This window comes from Lontra canadensis, unplaced genomic scaffold (assembly GCF_010015895.1).
Source record: "Lontra canadensis isolate GAN:19392208 unplaced genomic scaffold, GSC_riverotter_1.0 scaffold4, whole genome shotgun sequence".
NCBI classification, from domain to species: Eukaryota; Metazoa; Chordata; class Mammalia; order Carnivora; family Mustelidae; genus Lontra; species Lontra canadensis.
Window position 1 is genome coordinate 54967988 of NW_022630998.1, and position 22099 is coordinate 54990086.

Below are 22099 nucleotides of genomic sequence, written 5' to 3' on the forward strand. Positions count from 1 at the left end.
TCATGATTGAGCTCAGGTCATGATACCAGGGTCCTGGGATCCAGCTCCATGTCCGGCTCCCTGGGCAGCAGGGGAGTCTGCTTCTCCCTCTCCTTCTGCCCCTGCTCCTGTGCTCTCTCTCTAGGTCACTCTCTCTCTCAATAAAATAAAATAAAATAAAAAAGAAGAAAAAAGAAAAGAAAGTCCATTTTTCTCAATATTAAAAAAGCTAAGTTTTGTTCACAACTATGTAACCTTCTGTATTGGTCTTTAAATTCTTCTGTGGTTAAATCGACAATTTAGTGTTTGATAACCATTTGAGATCCTATTTAGTCAGATGTTCACACCTTTTGACATTTTGACAGTTTCCCCAAATCAAATTGCAAATGCAGCCTTTTTGACCTTAGAGTAACTTTGAGATGTCCCAGAGGATTGTTAGAAGCTCTCTCATCTTGTTAAAGAGCGATGTTAAACTAATTAGGGTTATCTGGTCTGTTAAATTATGTGGGAAGCACTGTCAAATAAGTGATGATAAACCTTCTTAGGTTATATGTGTATGAATGTCTGTTACTAATATCTGTATTCCAGAAATTGTTTAAAGTTGCTAGAAATTTGTCAGTATTCTCATATTGTCCAACTATCAGCCTAAATTATTGGTGCAACAGAAATAACTACATTTCCTTGTCAGATGAACTCTCTTCAGATCTATTACCATGGCTGTTTGGTTAAGTCTTTTTGTCATTTACAGACAATTACTACTTTACTCTGATGTTTTTGCAAAGGTGCTCCATCTTCAGAAAGATTCGTAGAAAGGAGTCTGATAAGTACTTTTGAATATAGGTTTCTGATTACTTTAAGATCATAAAACTGAATTGGGAAAGAATTTCCAGAACTAAAGGAAAAACTGGATTCAAGTGGAACGAAAATTATTAACGTGGAATTGAATGAATTGATGAAAACGATTGTAATTTTTTTTACAACTGTTTCTTTGAAACACTGCTGCTTCCTTAGTTTTGTTTTCTTCCAGATTTAAGGAAAGCTTTTTCTCTTTTCTCTTAAGCTATCTATGACTTATAGTAATTTTGTAAAGTATACCTTTGTAAACAGAAATGAAACATTTACTTTTTCTTCCTATCTGATCCCTACTGAATTCAGAAATTTTTTGAGTATTCTTATTTTCATGGCAATATAGTTATTTGCATAAGTTCAATAGAATCTGTTCTCCTTATAGCAGGACACAATTGTAAACATTGGTTATATTACCAAAGCTTTGACTGGAATATCATGTTTGAGAATATGTATATAGTCAAATAAAACTAGACACGGGCTCCCTGCTCAGCAGGGAATCTGCTTGTCCCTCTGTCTTTACCTCTGCCCCTACCTCCCCCAACTTGTTCTCTCTCTCTCTCTCCTTTCAAATAAATAAATAAAATCTTAAAAAAAAAAAAAGAAAAGAAAAGAAAAACAAATATGACCAGACAGTTTGAAGGAGCTAAGTTTGACATCATGCAACCCATAAAAACCCCTTGGATAAACTAGCCCAATACCTTGCTTCAGGGTTCCCTGTAAACTTACCAAGTGGGTAATGGAAGCTTCTGGGCAGCTCCTCAGAAACCCTCAGATTACCTTCAAACGGGAGAATTCATGCAGATCTGTAGGTATGTCAGGTGAAGTCTGATGGTGAGTTCTTGGCTTGGTTTCTTAGTCTGGAGAGGCTTTTAACAGTCCAGTCTAAGAGTCCTTATGAAAAGTTTCAGCAAAAAGATTTAAAAAGAGCCTATCTGGTTGATCACTATGCTTGCTGCACTTATGTGAATAATCAGGCCAAATCTAATGAGACTAGACTTATTTTGCAAACAAATTAGTCTTACTGTGATGATCTTTGATAGAGATGAGGGTGATCGTAGAGGAAAAAAATTTTGTTTTTAGGATATTATACACAAATGTGTAGACATCAGATTCTAGTCCTGTTTATTGTCCTGAGGGCTTTGTTATATACCTATAAGCTGAAATGGATCTTGAATTCTAGTGCCTACAACTGTCCATACTAAAGTTTCCAATTTTCTCTCATCCCTCTGATTTGGAATCACTGAAAAGAAAGACTACCTTAACCCTTTCTTGGAAGAGTCTATACCAGGTCCTCCTCGCTACCATACGTAAGTCAAACTTCAGGAATTTGAATCTTGGATCCATATCTCCCAGTTAAAAAGACTTAAGACTCTTGGAATTGCACATCTGCTAGAGATCTAAAATTAAAACTGACTAGGGAGGTTACTCCTCAGAAGCAGATGGCATCTCGAGTGGACAGCTCTTCCAAGTTCACAGATGAAGATCTTCATCTCCAGCATCTTTTTGCTTTTTTCCTATTTGTTTTTTCTGTTAATGTACAGGAGGGTAGTGCTTCTTAATTCTGGTAACTCTCACTGAAGGTACCAGTAAGGCCATAGCTGCACAGTAAAAGTCCCTTGACTTTCCTGCGAAGGTGGTTTTAGATAATAGAATTGCTTTAGATTACTTACTGGCTGAACAAAGAAGAGTCTGTGCCATAGCAAATAACTCCTGCTGTACCTGAATCGATACTTCTGGTATTGTAGCAACAACTAAGTATGCTGCCTGGGAAAATAGGCTGATGCCCTTTTAGGTGCATTTTTAAAATTTGTTTGATACTAACTGGCATGGTTCATGGGTAACCTGGCTAATGAGTATATTTAAGTTTCTTAGTGTTACCCTCCAAATGATAGTCTCCCTTGTGTGGTCTCACTGTCCTTGGAGAAACAAACAAGATGAACAATGAGAGGAACACAAAGACCATTCTTCAATGGATCTGATGTCATTCCCTATGAGTTCCATAACGAGACAAGAGCGACTTAGTATTGATGGTGACTGAGAATCACACTAATACCAGGCGTTTGGTCAATCTTTTGAGTATCAGAGGATGACAAAAATGGGGGAACTGTTAAATTAATTAAACAAGGAGGCCTTTAAACTGATGTGGCTTTAATGCTGTGGCAGCCTGTATAATCCGTATAACCCAAAATCTAAGCCCATACGCACCTCATGGTTATGAAGTCAAAACACTCAGGGCGGACGGTCACTAATAGCCAATCAATAGTTTCCTGACTTTGTTTCTGCCTTTTTTCTATAAAAGTCTCTCTCTGTGCTCCTGTTGGTGGAGTACTCCTGAACACTTCTGATTTGGTGCTGCTTGATTCAAATCAATTTTTTTCCTCAAATACTATAAGATAATGATATTCGTTCTGTACACAGTGAATGAGGCTAATGTAGTCGGGGATGGCCACCTGGAAGCCTGGGCCCTACCTGGTTGTCCTGAGGGCAGAAGGAGCCATGTGTCAGCCTCCTATAATGCATTCAAGGTACATCAGGGCCAGCTGTGCACCCTAGGAAGCCTAGAAGGATGTATATTCTGATGTTATGATGAGCATGTCTTTCTTTTCAAAAAATGCAATTTGTGTGTGTGTGTGTGTGTGTGTGTGTGTAACCTATTCCTTATGTTGATTATGTAGGAACTTGTAATTGTGAAACTGCTCCTTAGTGGAAATACAAATGTTTTTCTTGACCACTTTCTGATCCTACCTGTTCTCCATAAAATATGCTCAACCCTATTCCAAAAGTTTGATTTATTTGATTTTTCTTACCTGGAGTCATTCACTCAGCAGTTATTAACTGAGTTATTTTATGCAGGTACTTTGATAAGCACTGGGGATAGAGAAATGGTAAAGGCAGTTTCTGAGTCTAAAATGTTTACAGTTTAGTGGAGGGAAACCCAGGAATGGTCAGAGAAAGCAAGAAGCGCTTAATGGTCCTTGATCCAAAGTTCTATGGCTTTTGACTTGGGGCAAGTGGGAAGACTTCCCAGAAGCAGTGACATTTGAGGTGTAGCTTGGAGGAGGAATGAAGGCTTGACATTTCGGTCAGGAAACACAGCATTGGATAAGAGACAGAAACCTGTGGTTGTAAGAAACAGGTGAGCTTGTTACTGTGCCTGGAATACCAGTTTCAGGCAGCACCTAGAAGAGTGACAGAGGATGAGGGTGGAAATGATGGTACGGTTAGTTTTGGGGAACTTTGCCTGCTTCACAGAAAGGCTAGGACCTTTTATGAAGGAGATTGACATCTGCAGTTTTTTCAAACATGGCTCTGGCTTCCCTGTTGAGACTGGTTGGATGGGGAGGTCATGAGGAGATTGTTGCAATCTTGAGAACAGAAGTGATGAGGGCTTGACCTGGGGTCAGGTTGGTGGGGTGGATGAAAGAATGCAGTGGTCATAGAATCCATAGCAATGGCGGCAAGAGTACAAGACAAGTCAGTCTGGGCAATGGAGTGAGTGATGAAATCATTAACAAAAACAGGGAGAAAGGCTCAACCCCACCATTTCAGCTCTTCAAATCCAATCTCTCCTTTTAGACTTTACTCATGTGTCCATTCCTTTTCAAGCCTTTTTGCATCCTTGTTCCCTTAGGGACCACTCTCTCCCCAGAATACGTATTGTGGGAGTCAGACAGTTTGCTGCAAGCAGGAGGCTGTTATTTTGTATGTGTTAGGTGTGTTTCCTGAACCAGATTACAGGACTGTCATTCACAAGCCCCACAACTCACACTTCAGTGATACTCATCCCAGCAGCTAGTGCACCCTGTCAGACCTTTACTCAGTATTGTCTACAGTAGGCAGCGGGGCCTCGTGCTGCACTTGCAAATAAAATCTTATCTATAAAGTATAGAGGAAATGTAGCCTCTCTGATTCATACAGAGGTGGAGGCCTGGAATCCAGGATCTGTGGTTCCCTCCTATCTAGGGCTCTGGGAAACACGGTTTGAAAACTCTTGGCTTAATGGACTGACTGTGGTTTTGAGGGTTAGAACTGAATTCTAACCCCTGCTGTCTCTTACCCTAGCTGCACCAGAATAGACAAATGGAGCAAGTGCTCTGAGCCTCTCTCTCCCCCTGTAAAGCAGGGCTCAGTGCACTTCCAATGTCAGCTTATTGTGAGCACCAAGTAAGGCGATGCACGCAAAAATCTGTGGTGCCTATTAAGTGCTCACTGGGTCATTGTTGTTGTAAGAATAAAAATAAGACCTTTGCTAGCTGATGGAGTAACTGAGCCTTATTGAGTTGATACTTGTTCAGTCTAAATAAATCTACTCTTGCTCAAGTTAGGAAAAGCCAGTGTTGGGGGTGAAGTTATGGGGGAGTTTAGGATTCAAAGGGGACCCAATCTTGTCTTACACTGTGCTCCGTCCGCTCTGTAAACCCACAATCGCCTACGTTGGCATGAGGGTCTATCAATATTTAATGTGTGGGTGTCAGTTGCTGTAAACTGAGCACACCCCAGCACCAACTTGAATTAATTATACGCAAGAGGAGAGAAAATAAAATGCCTTTTCCTCAGAGCCCCAAATTTTACTGGCCACACTGAAGCCTGCAAACCACAGGGTGAAATTTCTACTGATGGAGGACCCTGAGAAGAAGCTGAACCAGAAGAGTGACGGCAAACCACGGAAAGTACGATTTAAAATCTCTTCCTCCTACAGTGGCAGAGTGTTGAAGCAGGTCTTTGAGGATGGGCAGGAATTAGAGTCGCCAAAGGAGGAATACCCTCACAGTTTTCTCCAAGAGTCCCTTGAACCGGTGGATGGTGTTTACGGGTCTGGGGAAGCCCCCAAGCCCCAACCATACTCCCCTAAGCTGACTGCTCAAAGGATCAGCGTGTTTAGAGAGGGCAACGCCTACAGTTTGGCGGGCAGCCAGCCTTTCTTCAATGATTACAAGGCGAATGACCATAAGGTTGGTATTGTGCATGGTGTATGAACTTTAAGGACTGAAACGTATATAGGAAAACACCTAACTGATTCAAATTTCTATCTTGCTCATGCTCCAGTACCAACCAGAGCTCTAGGTGCTCCAAATCGGAAGCCGCTATTGGAATAATATTTCTGGGACAAAAATAGCATGCTTGCTGCCTCCTTATTGGAAAGTGCAATGAGCATGTACAGTATTCAGTTCCATCCAGGGTAGTAAATTGTAATTGGGCCATTGGCTGGGTTATCTTGGTAAGTAAATTAAATAGAGATGCCGTGGTTTTCAGCTTGCCAGACTGCGTTTTAGAAAATTAGGCGACAACTGGTTGTTTTGTTTCCTGAAAGAGCTGAGTATTCAAAGGTGCTCATTTCACTCCAGCCAGTTACTCAGCTTGTGGTTTATCCATGTCTTACTTTATTTCCTATCCCCCTCCTGCTGCCTGCTTTTAAAAAATGTTTGTTTCTTTATTTTGCCTTTCCATTGCTCATTAGTGTGAACACTGAGTGGTTGGAATCCTGGGAAGAAATGGCGAAAAGCATGTCAAACAGAGGAAATGTTACTTGGGGAAGAAGTTTGAGCTAATAGTTCAATTGAAATGTGTATTTTATCTCTTAATTTCAGTTCTCTTCCCCAGTACCATGGATAATGAAAAGCCCCTACATGATTTTCTTTGAAGCTAGAAGAACTTGGAAAATAGTCACTGATTTCTAAAAATGAAAAGGAGATGTGTATGTGGCTGCCATTGGGACCATGAATGCCTTTTTTTCTTTTATATTAAATACAGTTATATAATGTGTCAGGTTATTAATGAATAGTACACCAGGATATGCTCTCATCTTTAAAGTGTAAAATTCAGATAATTACTCTCTAATCATTTTTATTGTTAGTTTCCTAAGGGAACAGATAATTCGTCTATACAGACAAATGCACTGGCCTTTCTGACATTGGTAAAAGTGTAATTATGGGAGTCCACATTGATCAGAGATAATACCAGGTTTCTTTTTGATAATAAAAGGGGCTGGAGTGAACATGTTAGTGGAGCAACTTATGCATTACAAAGCAGTTTCACATAGTTTGTCCTTGGGTCTTTACCGCAGCTTGGAGGAGAAAGGCAAACTACGGTCATTCCCATTTTGCAGATGAGGAAAACTGAGTGCCAAGTTATTAAGGGATCTACCCAGTATTAGAGAGTCATTAGGTTCAAAGTCAGAATAAGGACCCAGATCTTCTGGTTCCTCATGCTTTTGGTTGTGTGGGATGTTCCTTTTTATTCTCTAAAATTATTCTTTTTATTTCAATTCTATTCTCACCATTAATATTAATGGTAATGTTAATAGTAATAGTTACCATTTACCAAGTGATTATTATATCCTAGGGTCTTGGCTATATCTTGTACTTACAGTATCTCTTTGAAACTAAATCTTACCTGTATGTTTAGACTTTACAAAGCTGTGGTTTATACAGACCTTGTGCAGGCTATGGTAGATAATTTGGCCACCTGACCTTTACAAGTCCTGTGTCCAACTTGGGACTTATGTATATGTATGATTTGGTAAGGACTTATAAAACCAGACAACTGAGTCTTCATAGCAGCACCACAACGTTGTTTAAACACAGTACTCTGGAGACCGTGTTCAGAGTTTGATTCCTGCTTGATCAGGTTTCCTGTTTGATCCAGTTATCCTTATTTTCTTTGCTGCCTGATCCAAATGCTACCTCCCAATCTTAGCCAGTCTCCGGGTGAGAGGGGGTCAGGATGGATTCTTGCAGCTCCGCCCACTGAAACTGGTTGTCAGTATGGTATTTATGAAACTTAAGGAAATGAGAGCTGGAAAGCCATGATTTTTCAGTAGTGAATTCAACTATAAAATAAACCCTAGTAAATATTGGTTATGAAGCAACACTGGGTAGCAGTTAAACACAACAATTATAAGTAAAGGCTCTACATTTGAAGAGGTGTTTGTACATCAGTGTTCATAGCAGCTTTATTCACAGTTATTCACGAGTGGAAGCAACCCAAATGTCCATCGGTAGATGAACGGACAAATAAAATGTATATACACACAGTTGAATATTACTCAGCCTTAAAAAGGAAGGCTGTGCTGACACAAGCTGCAGTACAGATGAAACTTGAAGACATTATGCTAAGTGAAATAAACCAGTCATAAAAAGATAATTATATGATTCCATCTATGTGAAGTGCCTAGAATAGCCAGATTTATAGAGACAGAAAATAGAGCAGTGGGAGCTTAATGGGGATATAGTTTCAGTTTGAGAAGATGAAGAAGTTCTGGGGGTGACTGGTGGTAAGGGCTCCACAACAGTGTGAACATAATAATGTCACTGACCTGTATACTGAGAAGTGGTTAAAGTGGTAAATTTCATGTACTATGTATTTTACCACAGTAAAAATAATCATTTTAACAAAGCAGGCGTGGGCACCTGGGTGGCTCAGTCAGTTAAGTGTCTGCCTTCGGTTCAGGTCTCAATCCTGGGATTGAGCCCTGCTTTGGGGACCCTGCTCGGCAGGGAGCCTGCTTCTTCTGCTCCCTCTGCCTTTCCACCCCTGCCTGTGCTCTCTCTCTTTCTCTCTCTCAGTCTCTCTCAGATAAATAAGTAAAATCTTAAAAAAAAAAAAAAAAAGGGCAGGGGCTCTGATGTCTTTTAAACCCGGGCTTGCTGTCCCCTTGCCTACTTACTGTGGGAGCTTGACAGACCACTTAATCTTGTCGTGCTTCAATGTCATTTTCTATGAGATGAGAGTAAATAAAAGTATCTACTTATGAAGATTGTTGTGGTGATTAAAAAAAGATTATATGTAAGAATCACTCAGCATTGTACCTGTAACATTGGATGTGCTTAGCAAGTAAGTAATCCCTACCTTTGTGATAATGACCAGGTTCTCATCAAAGAAATACTGAGTCTTTTAAAAAAATTTTTTATATGATAGAGAAAGTAGTTATAAACAAATAAATATTTTAAAGAATTGAAACCATTTGAAGTTTATAAGTTTCATTTAAAAAAAATGGAAGGGAAGGAAGGGACATGGCATATTACTGAACACATCTTTTGTATATATGTCATTGCATTTTCAAGGCAGTTCTTTGAGAATTTTACAAATTGGAAAAATAGCACATGGGGTTTGGTAACTTGCAAATCTTGCACAGAAAAATTGACCTCAGGCCTGCCTGCCTCCATAGCCTTTTGCATTTCTAGAACTCAGGAAGGCGTCCCTGTTATTTTAAGCGGAAAGGTGTCATGGTGCCCGAATAGGAGTCTCCAGGCATGTGGCCATGGACGTCAGAGCACTTATGAAGCTCAGTCACTCAAGTTGCCATTCTGGGCACTATGGAAGGAAACACAAAAATTCATGGCTTCGTCCTGGCCCTCTGTAATGCAAGAATGTGTGTTCCTCATGGGCAACTGGTTGTCACCAGATAATGTGAACTTTAGTTACGCCTTGAGGGTTTCCTTAGACACAAGGAAGAACTTCGCTGTCGGGGTGACTGAAACATAAACACACCTCACAGGTGATTTGGGACCCCCCTCCTTTCAAGTACATTAAAAATAAATGTACTATCTTGGGTATCTCGGATACAGACCAGCTTAGAGGCAGGAGGTTGGACCAGATGACCACAATTTCTTTTCCAGTGGGTTAAGAGTTTCACTTTGAAAAAACCAGTTCTACATGTGAAAAAAAGCTCCCTAGTAACTAAACCTCTTTGGCTATTAGTGGAAGTGGAAATGGAACCTTCTAAAAGTGCCACCATCTTTATCTTCTGATGTTCAGAAACTGATAGTCCAGAGTGTGAAACAGGAACCCAGTGTGCATCAAACAATAGGAAAGGGAAGCTGCCACATGATCCCTTGAAGAGAGGGAGAGAAAACAGGGCCAAGTAGGAAGCTCCTGGCTTCATAAATAATGTGATAGAAAACTCTCTGCGTGTTCCAAGGAAGGGGATCCCAGTACTGAAGTCCTGTTTTAGCCAGGTTGCGACTGAATGTGTTATGGCTGTATATAGGAGACTGCTTGGTTGTGGCATCCCAGTGAATTTGGTTTCCACACTTTTGTAAATGCAGGCAGAATATTTGGCGCCAACGTATTTATTAGCTGTGCAGCATGATTGTGCACGCAGTACTAATGAACAGTTTTAAATACCAGCAACAGCAACAACCCTGCATGGTATCTTTAGCTTTGAAATCCCTGTTTTATATATTCTTCATTGCACTTCCACCCCTAGAGATCGATATAATTAGCCTCAGGGATGAGCATCAAAATCTTGCACCCCAGGAACATTGCCCTGTCAGCACAGAAGCCAGCAGAGCTTTGGGACGGGGTCCTGAGACCTGGGCTCCTAAGCATAAATGGCTACTTACTGGGTTTGGGGACGGTAGAGGCTCCCTAAAGAGAGCTGTGGGCGACAGGAGGGCACACAGAAGTCGCAGGACAGCACCTGCTTACCACCCAGTATCCGAGTATTCCTGTTTTTTGTTTTGTTTTCTAGATGGTGTGTGCATGTGCTTGAAGGGGGCGAAGGGCAGGGGGAAAGGGAGAAAGGACCTTAAGCAGACTCCAGTTTGGACATAGAGTCCAGCTCGGGGCTCGATCTTTCAACCCTGAGGTCACGACCTGAACAGGGCTCAGCAGTTCGAACGCTCAACCAACTGAGCCTCCTAGGCGCCCCAAGGCATTCCTGATTTCATAATGATTTTGTCTGTGGTGATGCCCACCAGTTAGATGTCACCCCATTTGGAATGAGCAAAGTGAGGTTCTAAGAGGCCAGATGACTCTCCTGTATGTCACAATTGGTGAACAGCAGTATTAAGATTGGTCTTGTTTGTTGCCAAGCTTTCTTATCTCTGGGTTCTTAGTTAAATAATCCCCAAACATTTCCTCCTCCATGCTTCTCTGCTGCATTGTAGTATTGCCTAAATTATTCCTCAGCAAATTACCAAGTCATACATAAAAAATCCACGTAAAGGAACATAAGCTATTAGTAATGATGCTGCAGAAATATATTTATTGACCTAAAAAGATTAACGTATTATACAGATAATAAAAACATTACATATATAAGATCATTACATATATGTAAGATCACTTCTCTCTCTCTCTCTCTCTCTCTCTCTCTATATATATATATATATATATATTTGTATATATATATGATCATTGTATACATAATGATTTTACAGGTTTTCTGGGGGGAAAATGCTTGTGAATAGTGCAGTGTAGGTGTTAAAAATATGGGCTTTAGAGTTAGACTGGGGTTTGAATCCCACCCACTGATAACCTTGGGAGGCTCTTTTTTTTTTTTTTCCCAGAGGAAAATAGAGATTTTATTCATATACACTCTAGCCTCCAACATACATAAGCTCCCCCATTATCAACATCACTCCCTGAAATAGTACATTTTCTCTTCCTACCAATATGAACCTATATTGACACGTTAAAATCACACAAAGTCCAAAGTTCACCTAAGGGTTCACTCTTGATGTTGTACATACAGTGGTTTTAGACAAAATGAAGAATGACATATATCCATCCTTATAATATCCTGTAGGGTGTTTTCATTGCCCTAAAAATCCTCTGTCACTTGGCTATTCATCCCGTCTCCCCCACTCTTACTGGCAATCACTTATCTTATTATTGTATCCCTAGTCCTGTATTTTCTAGATATCATATAGTTGGATCATATAGTCTGCAGCTTTAGGAGGCTCTTAACCCCACTGTGACTCAGTCTCCTTATCTATAAAATGTAGAAATCATAACATCCACCTCAAGGGGTGTTTGAGGGGAAAGTGAGGTAATGTTTGTAAAACGCTTAGCATGATGTCTGACACGAAAAAAATGGTATCCACTAGAGTAAAATAATAATTCAGTAAATTTTATCTAATATTATCATTTATACATAAACATTTTGGAGAACTTTTTTTTTTTTAAGCACTCTTCTGTGTTTATAAAACACCTGCTGTGCCCAGCTCTGCCTTAGCTACTGTGATATATAATGGGAATAGAAGCTTCGGCTCCGGCCGTGCGAGTCTTACAGCCCCGTCATAGGATTTGTTCAGCTATGGTTGTTTACCATCAACAGGGAGAAGGAAGCTGGTTTTCAGGGCTTTTAGAGAGAGCCAGCAAACCTGGGCACGAATTGTAGCTTTAGGGACTTTTGGAATTCTAAGTGCTAGACAGGTTCTTTGTCCCCTGTTTCCCGGGATGTTGAACAGGTTCTGCAGCCCTGTATGTCGTGATTGCTGGTAAGTCACCATGCTCATTCTCCATTTCTCTAGTCTTCACCTATTATAGATTTTGGAAAGATCATCATCTACACGAATAACTTGAAAATCATTCGAACCCCAATGGACAAGAGAGATTTCATGAGGAAAATTCTCCAGAAGGAAGAAGAGGCTGAGGAAGAGTCTCTGGTGAGCAAAGAAGAAATCTATGGAGATCGTGACCAGAACGATGGGCATTTGCCAGACGCGGAAAGCACTTTCTCCCATAGCCAGTACCCACAGGTGTGTCAGAGTGGTTCACTGTCCTCCTTGGAATTGGCCCTACAGCAGTGGTCTCCACATGGTTTTGACTGTGCACTACTTAAGTGAAAACGTCTATATAAATACTTTAGATGTCTAACTGTTAAAAAATGTCAGGGAATTTTAAGTTTATTACATTTTAATGGTATGTGATTAGCAATAATAGTTACATCTATATTTCAAATATGCATGATTTTAGTTGTTTTTGGTGACTTCTTCTGAGAGCTGATTAGGTATGTATTGTCTTCACTCTGCATATAGTGTGGCATAGAACAGCTTCCAGAGATGGAAAAAATCAGCTCTGGTCTTTTTCTTACGGGTTTGCTTGTGCTTCTGTTATTGGGGTTATCCTCAGTCCAATTTCCTTAATGAATCTTATCAAGCCATGTGTCTGGGTTTTGTAGAGATTAGTTTCCTTAAAACTAAGCACTATCCTCTGTACATCTGCTGGACCAGGGACAGTGGAAATTCTTTATGCTGCGGTATGCTCAAAGTGAATGAATGAGCCGGGACACCACTGGCACTTTACGTGCTATGAGGTCAGTTTCCATCATGCTTGCTCCAGGGCTTCTTGGGTCCTATATTTGTCTGCGGACTGCCTGACCCAGTGAAGAGGCCAGTAGCAACTAATTTATTAAAAATTAGCATACCATTTTCTTTTGAAAGTATGACTGAAGCTTGATTTCTTGCCTTTTTAAGATAAAAAGTAAATAGAAATACTTAGAATGATTTTCTGCCCACACCTCTCAGAGGTGCTGACTCCTCACCTTGGAAACCGTTGCTCAGACATGCTCAGATGAAGGGGTAGAATGATGATATTCATTAGTTCACAGTGTGGGATTGGTAGTGGGAAAAGCAATTTTGATGGATCTAAGCTAAGAGGGTAAAATCTTGGATAGCAGCAGAAATGAATTTTCTCTCTCTTTGGTTTCCATCCCTTGGGAGTTTCAGCTTTACTGTGGGACTAGCTCTCACCTCCTCAGGGTTGGTGTTGACAAAATGGGCAAGGGACTTCCTCATAGTGAGTGATGTCTCTACCCTGGTAGGGTTTAGAGGGCAGAAACCAGAAGGTCATGACCAGACTCTAGCAGAAGATTCTTATTAAACTTCTGCTCACAAGGGCTCATATCTCTTTGCAACCTGATCTCACACTTGATAAGATATTTTTGAAATGCAAATATGATCACGTCTCCCCTTCATCATTCTTTTTCCCCACTGCAAACTTCAGTGACCTCTCACTTCCTAGAATAAGACAGTAGATAGCCTGTTCACCTCTTTAGCCTCCTCTTAAACATCTCTTCTCATTCTGCCAGACACACTGCCCTTCTAGCTACCACTCATATGGTCTTTGCCCTTTCCTGCCAGAAGCAACTTCCTTGTGCCTAGAATGTTCTCCAGATTCCCCACTGTTTTGCCCTTAGCATCTGAAATCTCAATGGAGACATCACTTCTTTAGAGGGGCCTCCCCTCACTTCTAGGAGGATGAAATATCCAAGACTGGACCCCTCAGAGCACCTCACCCCCTTTTCAGTTGCAGTCGTAGATTTCCCTGTGTAAATCTTTGGTTAATGTTAACTTTAACCCACTAGAATTTTTCTCCACAAGGGCAGGTGCCGTATTTATGTTGGGTGTGGCATAGGAGTTCCCATGTCAAAAAAATGAAAAATAAAAATAGAGCCTGTCATAGAGTAGGTGTGCAGTAAATATTAGTTAAATGTTTGTGGAAAGAGTATTAGAATTCGGAACCAGAGAGCCAGCTGGTAGGAAGTATTGTTCTTCTGCCTTCTCTTGTTGTTCAGAACCTAGCAGAGCAACAGGTGGACTACTAAACATTGTGACCCAAAGCATTACTTTCCCACTTTAAAATTCATTAATTCTACTCTTTTTCACACCATTCTGTAATGTTGTGATTGTAAAATTGTGTAATGTTGGAGCATATATTTTCAGAAGAGAGCCAGGCATGATAAAATGCAGGTCATGCTGCAGGCCTGAATAAAAAAGCAGCAACAGTCCTGACGTGACAATTATCTTTAAATTCAGTTTGGAGAGACCCATGTGTTTTCGCTCTACTACTATAAACTAGGACAGAAGTGTGCAGCAGAAAGTTGCTGTGAAAGGCTATACTATACTTGCCTGTCTCTTAAACTCTGTTTTAAATTGCTATTCGTTTGCCAAATCCCTCGTGCAATAAATGCCCAGACAGGTTTTATTGTATAAAAGAGGGTCGGAGAACATCAAGGAGCCGCTTCCGACCAGGAGACTCTCTGTTGTGTTAGATGGAACAGGGAAGCAGTGAGGACCTTGATTAAAGAGTGGACCAAGGCTAAGAACCAGACCATGCCAACCCTCTGTATTAACTGTACAAGAAAAGGAGAGGAATGATTGAATTGAGCCACAGCGAAAGACGGAAGGGGGAAAATCTGGCTGTGTGTTCTATGGATCCGAGACCATAAGTCATCTGGGCTTCTTCATGCTTTATAAAGATCTTGCCTTTGAAGTAATAATAATAAGAGCTGCCATTTATTGAGGGCCTCTGACCGCTGGGCACCATGCCCGGCGCTTTCCATGCGTTAGGCTCCTCCATTCTCATGAGGGCTCTCTGAGGGAGGTGTTGTTAGCAGTCTTCTTCTGTAGCTAGGGAAATCAAGGCACAGAGGAGTTAAGTAACTTGCCAGAGGTCATCAGAGCCAGGGGTCAAAGCCCAGTCCACCTGACTACCAATCATATCGTCTTAACCTGCCTGCTGAGCAGCCTCCAGATTGGTGCTTCTTAGCTCCTTCAGGCTTACCCAAGCCTTTGAGTCTGCCATGAAAGCTGAGCCCCTTTCCTTGCTCGTGGAGTTAGTAAGAGGTGGTTAGGTCTGTTGGTTCTAGAACCTAAGCTCTGCAGTACAGCGATGTTCTACGTCCTCTTACTGCTTTCTGAGAAGAATTTAAAAACCAGGGAATGGAAGACAGAAGCTTACGTCTCACGTGCCATGGACAGAGTAGAGGCTCAGTAACACTTGATTTAATGACTCATTAAAAGATCCAATCAGCACGCTGAGGGCAAGGGTTGGAAGGAGGGTGGTATCCCAGGGTAAGAGTAGAAACTCCAGTGATACCTCTAATACTTCATCATATAACCACATGATAGTAGAGGAAACTTGATCGATGATTTGTTTTTTTCCCTGCAGCAGGCTCACCAGGTTGTTTCCTTAATCTTTTAATATCTGAACCTGGCATTCTGTGCAAATTAATTTTTGGTTGACATGGATGGCATTATGGTAGGATTTTACTATACTTCCTTTGGCAACATTAAAATCTCACTGGGATCCAGTACAAAACAAAAACATGTGGATATGGCAGAAACAAAAGGACCGTGGCAATTTGCTTAAAGAAAATTTTGGCAAATACATCTCTTTTGAACATTTTAAGGGAGGAAAACAACTTTTCCCATTGTTAATATATCAAAATATGGCCGCAATCAATAAATATGAACAAAAGGATGCATAGACATCATTTAGGTTTTTGTCAGTTGGGTAATCACTTCTGTTCCTTAAATCTAGAATAAATGAAATTTAATGCCTTCTTAGGTACTTTGTAGCACAATGGAACCACTTTCAGAACTTATGCCACCCTTTTCAAGATTATTTTTATTCTTAAGTTATAAAAGAGAGCTGTGTTGGCTGAATGAAGCCACCCAGTGGACTCCAGCCATCTTGTGAGTTCCTAGAATTTAAGAATTGGAAGGGTTCTGTAGATACTTTTTGTTCATTCATTCAGCAAACATGTGAATGACAGATACTGTGCCAGGCACTGTACTTTAAGGCTTGGGTGTGATGGTGACAGGGACTAACACAGAGAGCTTTCTCATGTGGCCAGCAGAAGCTTCCAGTAGATTATGAGACCTGCCATGCTTGGGGCAGTACAGGCAGGTCAGGCCTCCTGGGCCAGGGGTGTAGGTACTGCTAACCTGACATCTAAAACCAAATAGGAGTCAACTGGATTGGGGAGAACAGCCCCACAAGATGAGAGGCAGGGCTCCACTCTGGATCCATGCCAGAATTGGTGGACGTCTGGACTAGGATTTTGGTCAGGGATGGAGAAACCTGGGTGGATTTGAGAGATGTTTAGCAGGTAAAATAGATAGGCCTTGGTGCTGGATTCACCTGTTATTGATATGGTACCACCCCTTATTTCTTGGAAGGTTCGTGGTCTATGCACAATCTTTGCAGAGTATAGAGTCTGCCAGTTTCCTTGAGATGTCTTAGGGAAGGAGCATGGCAGTAGACGGGGCATTTTCTGTAAGATGTGAGTCAAGGACTAGTAAGTCCAGACTTACTGGCAAGGCTTAGAAGTGAACTGACTTTTATGGAGAATCTGTAAGATGGCAGATAATATATTGTGGTCTTTTCATATACTCTGTCATTTCATATTGCATCTACTCTGAGTGGTGAGCATTACCAGTCCCATTTTGCAGAAAAACAAAGATTCAGAGCGGCCAAGGGAACTGTCCAAGGTGCCTAATTGCTGTCCTAGGCTTTATCACAGTTCTCAAAGAAAAAAAACAAAGTACTGCAAGAATTCAGAGCTAAGCTTTAGAGGATTGTAACCTTGAGTCTCTCACAGTTCTTGACTGTGTGCATAATCCCGAGGAGCAGGAACTCTGGTGCTCCATCGCCTGGGATCAAAACCTGCTTCCTCTCTTCCAGGCTGTGGGACCGCAGCCAGATAACTGAACTTCTCAGTCTCTCATTTTCCTATCTGCAGGAAGGATGCTAGTACTTGCACTGTCTCACCAGGATAGCATATGGATTAGATAGGTGGATGTAGAGAAAGCTCTTAGAACCATACCTGGCCCCTACTAAGCATGCTACAAGTGTTCGCTGTTAGTATTTGGCAACAAGGAAGAATAAGTCCTCATCCTGGTAGAGCATATGGAAATCACAGGTCAGATGGTGATAAGGGCGACGAGGAAAGGAAAGGTACAAAAGGCAAAGCAGGGGCTGCTGCCTTAGAGATTTCATCGGGGAAATCCTCTCTGATGAAATTCCAGTGAGTATTCTATGCCTCTGGCCAGCTTCCGCACTGGCATTTTTGGGAAGCATTTTGTACTCTGCCTGTTGGGCAGCCCTGTGCTGCTTCGCCCTGTTTTGGAACCATGGTCTGGAACTGCTGTTACTAAACCCTGACCTGTCTCTTGCAGGAAGGGGAGCTTCCCGAGGACAACTGTTTTCACTGCCGAGGGTCGGGCAGTGCCACCTGCTCTCTGTGCCACGGCAGCAAGTTCTCCATGCTGGCCAACAGATTTAAGGAGTCCTATCGGGCCCTGCGCTGCCCTGCCTGCAATGAGAATGGCCTGCAGCCTTGCCAGATTTGCAATCAATAGCCCGTGGCTTTGTACATCTGATGTGATCGCATCCTTCCTGAAGCTATTTCTAATAAACTGCCCCCTCCTTCTCTTTCCTCGCCCAGCAAGGAAGCCACAGTGGCTTGCGACCACTTCCACCACTGGCAAAACTCAATCGCTTGATAACATCTCATAAGGCTAGGAGCATCTCCGTGTGGTTCTAAGTGGCAGAGGCAATTTCGAATTAGAGTCCGCTTTGAAACAGGTTCTAAAATTATCCTTCCAGGAATGTGTGCGTGCCTCTTACTTGACTTAGCTCAGCTTTTCCCTTGCACTAGTGAGCAAATAAATGTACATTTCAGGCAGTAGGTTGAAATCATTTTCTGGTTGGGAGTTATTTTGCAAAATTATGCAGCGAGAAATGAATAAAAAAGGCAGGTTTCTGATGAACTGAATTCCTGTAGCTTATAGTGCATTTCAAATCATTATTGATCAGATTGAATTTTTAATTCAGCAGAAGAGAAAAGGGATGCCCCTATGTGGAATGTATGAGCAGGCCACTGGAAACAAAACATGTATGGGCTTTATGCTGAGGATAGGCGAGCTGAGAAGGCCTTTCTTTCAATGTCCTGACTGTCTCCTGTGTGAAGTGCTTGGGTAGTGTTCATGCAGGCAATGAGCAATGCTACTTCTTAAGACCAGATGAGATAAGACATTTCTGCGTGCCTCTAAACTCCTGGGGTTATAAGCCAAGTCAAAGCTATTTATGATAAATTTGGTGCTTAAGTATGTGTGTATGATATGACTTCTTCCAGCCCCTGAATTATTAGTAAATAAATAAATGTATATTAAATCTAAGATAAAGCCACAATCTCTTCAGAAAAGCTTGGCTATTTTGTAGTTCTCTGTTGGAACCGACTAAAAGAAAAACTATCACCAAGGCAGATTTTTAAGAATTATCTTTCTGCCGCCTGTGAATACACGTGCTAAAGGTAATTCTTTCCTCTTAAGGTTGGTTATAAAATTAGAGAAATTCTTTTGTTAATGAACTTTTGTAGCTCTAACACCCACTGTCCTTACCCCTTGAGAGTATCACTGTAAAATCTGTTATCTATTGAGACACATGGCTTTTCTATGATAATTTTGGTTTTCATAACTTAATTTTTTTCAAGATTTGTTTGTTATCCTCTAATAGCTGTTAAAATAATTCAACAGTAGAATGCTTTTCAGGAAATATGAACACTTCTAATAAAAAGATTAAAATATTTTTGGAAGCCGTGATAAATGTTGCCTGTTCTCTCTTAGCCAGAATGATAGAATGGTTGTTCACCGGCTTTCTTTGCTTCGACACTTAACTGTTCTCTGAATAGGTGTATGTTTTCTCACAGCTTTGGGCACTTCTCTTCTTCCGGAGTACCAGAGGAAGGAATGATAACAGGAAATCTCGATGTATATTCTTCTCTTTTTTGACAGGAACATTCGATGATAAATAATTTGAGCCCCACCTGCTGTATGTGCACTCTTGCCCATATGGGCACCATCCCTTCGGTAGGGCATGGGGCTTACAGTTTCAGTGGAGGAGAGATAGATCTACGAACGGATAATTACAGTGTTGTGTGACGTGTTCTGGGACGGGAATTACAAGGAGCGTTTGAAGCGCAGAGAAGGGACATCTCATATAGCCTGAGTGGGGTTTGAGGGGCTTCCCAGAGGAAGAAGTGTAAGCAATGTTGGCTTCTTTTCCTTCTTTCATGCTTTCCGGAAACTTTAATCCTTTTCATCCCATAATAAATACATCCACTAAGAATTACATCTGTTTGTTCAGACAACAGGTATTTATTGAGCCTTGGGGATGTATCAGTAGACAAAACAGACAAAATCCTCACCCCCATAGAGCTTCCATTTTGGTGGGGAGATGCTGACAACTGAAAACATGTATTTAATATATGATGTATATATTCAGAGACAACTGGAAAGTATGCAACAGAGAATTAAAATATATAATTGTATGCACATATATAATGTATAGGTGTTTGGAGTGTTAGAAGAAGATAAAGGCTTTCATGAAAAATAATAAGGGGGATAGAGAGTTGGGAGGGTTGCAATCTTCGATTAGTTTTCAGAGAAGCATCACTGAGAGGTTTCCTTTAAATAAAGGCCTAAAGGAGATGAGGAGTGAGTTGTGAAAGTATGTGGGGTAAGATTATTCCAGACAGCAGAAAGAGCAAGTGCTAGCCTCATAGGAAGGAGAGCCTGATGTGTTTGGAGAGCAGCAAAGAAATGAGTGTGGCTGGAGCGCAAGGAATAAGATGACAAGTGTCAGGAAATGAGGTCAGAAAGGAAGGCACGGGTGTGTTGGCATGAGAGGGCGGCTTCCTTCAGAGCCTTTGTAAGAACTTGGGTTTTACTGAGTCAAGTGCTGCTCTGGATAGGGTCTGTTTTCCGTCAACCGCATACCCTCTCCTTCCATACCCTGCTCTTACTGCTGGGGCAGGAGACCTGCAAACTCCACTTCCCAGAAATCTCTCCTGCTGGCTTCCTGTTAAGTTCTGCCAACAGGTGGTACTGGCAGAGCTGGAAGACGGTAGGAAGGAAGCGCCTCCCTTCTCTTTCTGAGGGGGCTCCTGACAGCCGTTCCCATGAGCAGCTGGCAGGTGGGAATGCTAGCTCGGGAAGCTCACTTCCAGCTTAGTCACATCAGCGGCTCTGCCTGTAGGTTCGGTGGAACGTTCCTCCAGCCTAGCGGTGGTGGTGGATTGCTGTAGTTACTAATCTCTGTAATCAGTTCCCTCTGATACATATTCCCTCTCTTTGAAATACCCCAGAAGGGTGGTTTCTGGCTTTCCCGATGGAATGCCAACTAATACAGATATTTTAAGCAGAGGAGGGTCACAGTGTGATTGTATTTTAACAAGCTACTCTGGCTGCTGTATTGAGAGAAGATGCCATGGGGCTGAAGTGGAACTGGGAACTCAGTTAGGAGACCATGACAGTAATTCTGATGACAGTGAACGGTGGCTGGGCCAGTGTGCTGCTAGTGGAAATGGTATAAGTGGTTGGATTGTGGATCTATCTTGAAGGTAGAACCATAGAGTCTGTCTGCTGTCCTTTGTATCCAGAACTATTGCTTATGACCTACTGTATGCAAACCCTATCTGCGGAGATAAGTTTGCATTAAAATATCCACTTCTAGATTAACGATAAACATTGCGGCTGGTTTGGGCAGAGCCATGGGTGAGTTTATTGTCATGAGCAAGGCCAGTGGGTACTCCTAAGACTACAAGAATTCCTTTGGAACTAGAGACATTATGATGGTAAAAAAAATATCCTAGTCATGTGAGGATAGAGTCCGACTTAGGTGCCAGGTAGGTGTCCGACTCTTTTGATTTTAGCTCAAGTCATGATCTGAGGGTTGCGAGATTGAATCCTGCATAGGGCTCCATGCTCAGCAAGGACTCTGCTTGAGATTCTCTCTTCTTCCTCCGCCCTTCCCCCCCCCACCACCCTGCTCAAGTGCACAGACTCTCTCTAAATTAAAAAAAATATATATTTTTAAAAAAAGATTTTTATTTTTGTGAGAGAGACAGAGACAGAGAGTGTGCATGAGCAGGCGGGAGGGGCAGAGGGAGAAGCAAGCTCCCCGAGAAGCAGGGAGCCCTATGCAGCACTCAAACTCAGGGCCCTGGGATCATGATCTGAGCCGAAGGCAGACACTTAAAGTGACTGAGCCACCCAGGAGCACCAAAATAAGTAAAATCTTAAAAAAAAATCCTAGCAATGCTATAAATTAAAATAATTTAAATGCTCCCCAATATTTAATTTTGTCATCCAGACTCCAATTTAAATTTTTTAAAAATTAATATACAGGTTTTCAGAAGACAAAATATCTATCCATCTACTTCTTCGTTGAGGAATTTCTCACTGGATTTCTACTATGTTCCAAGTATTTATACTAAATCATCTGGATTGAAATATGAAAGTATTCTTAGTATTTATCATTGATGAGATGATAATCTTGGGCCTCTGAGTTGGCATAATAAATGAATCTCGTTGTAGAACTCTGGATGACACTGCTACTGCCCTTGGTACTGACTCCAAGGATTCTGTTCCTCTGCTTGGCCAAGTTAGCTGAGCTCACCGCAGGGGCTTTATTACAGAATTAATTTATTTATTTACTTATGGAACAATCATATATCAGCCATGATAAATGGGCAGGATGCTGTTCTAGGCACTTGACACTTACTCCACAAATTGTCCTAACAATCGAATGAGTCCCGTTTTTGGCCATCTCTTAGCCCCACACGTGCTGTTCCTTTCCACGTCAGTCCACCCAGACCATAAACCCGCAAGCCCTTCTGCTAGTCTTCGCAAACGTCTTGCCTTACTAGGCTTTTGCAAAAGTAATACTGTGTACTGAAAATGGGAGTGGTAACCAA

General features: G+C 41.5%; 1 protein-coding gene across 1 annotated transcript; it reads left to right on the forward strand.

The window, feature by feature from the left end:
* Positions 1-5444: 5444 nt before the first annotated feature.
* GRXCR2 (glutaredoxin and cysteine rich domain containing 2) lies at positions 5445-18230 on the forward strand. The gene is made up of 3 exons (XM_032844181.1): positions 5445-5780; positions 12087-12314; positions 17520-18230. The coding sequence occupies exons 1-3, from the start codon at positions 5445-5447 to the stop codon at positions 17700-17702; spliced, it is 747 nt and encodes a 248-aa protein (XP_032700072.1). The 3' UTR covers positions 17703-18230.
* The last annotated feature ends 3869 nt before the right edge of the window (positions 18231-22099 follow it).

Excerpts from the sequence above, each read along its gene's own strand:
- GRXCR2 (XM_032844181.1), top strand. The coding sequence starts at position 5,445 with ATGGAGGACCCTGAGAAGAAGCTGAACCAGAAGAGTGACGGCAAACCA. Across the intron at positions 5,781-12,086 it reads ACAAGGCGAATGACCATAAG|TCTTCACCTATTATAGATTT; the intron begins GTTGGTATTGTG and ends CCATTTCTCTAG. Across the intron at positions 12,315-17,519 it reads CCCATAGCCAGTACCCACAG|GAAGGGGAGCTTCCCGAGGA; the intron begins GTGTGTCAGAGT and ends TGTCTCTTGCAG.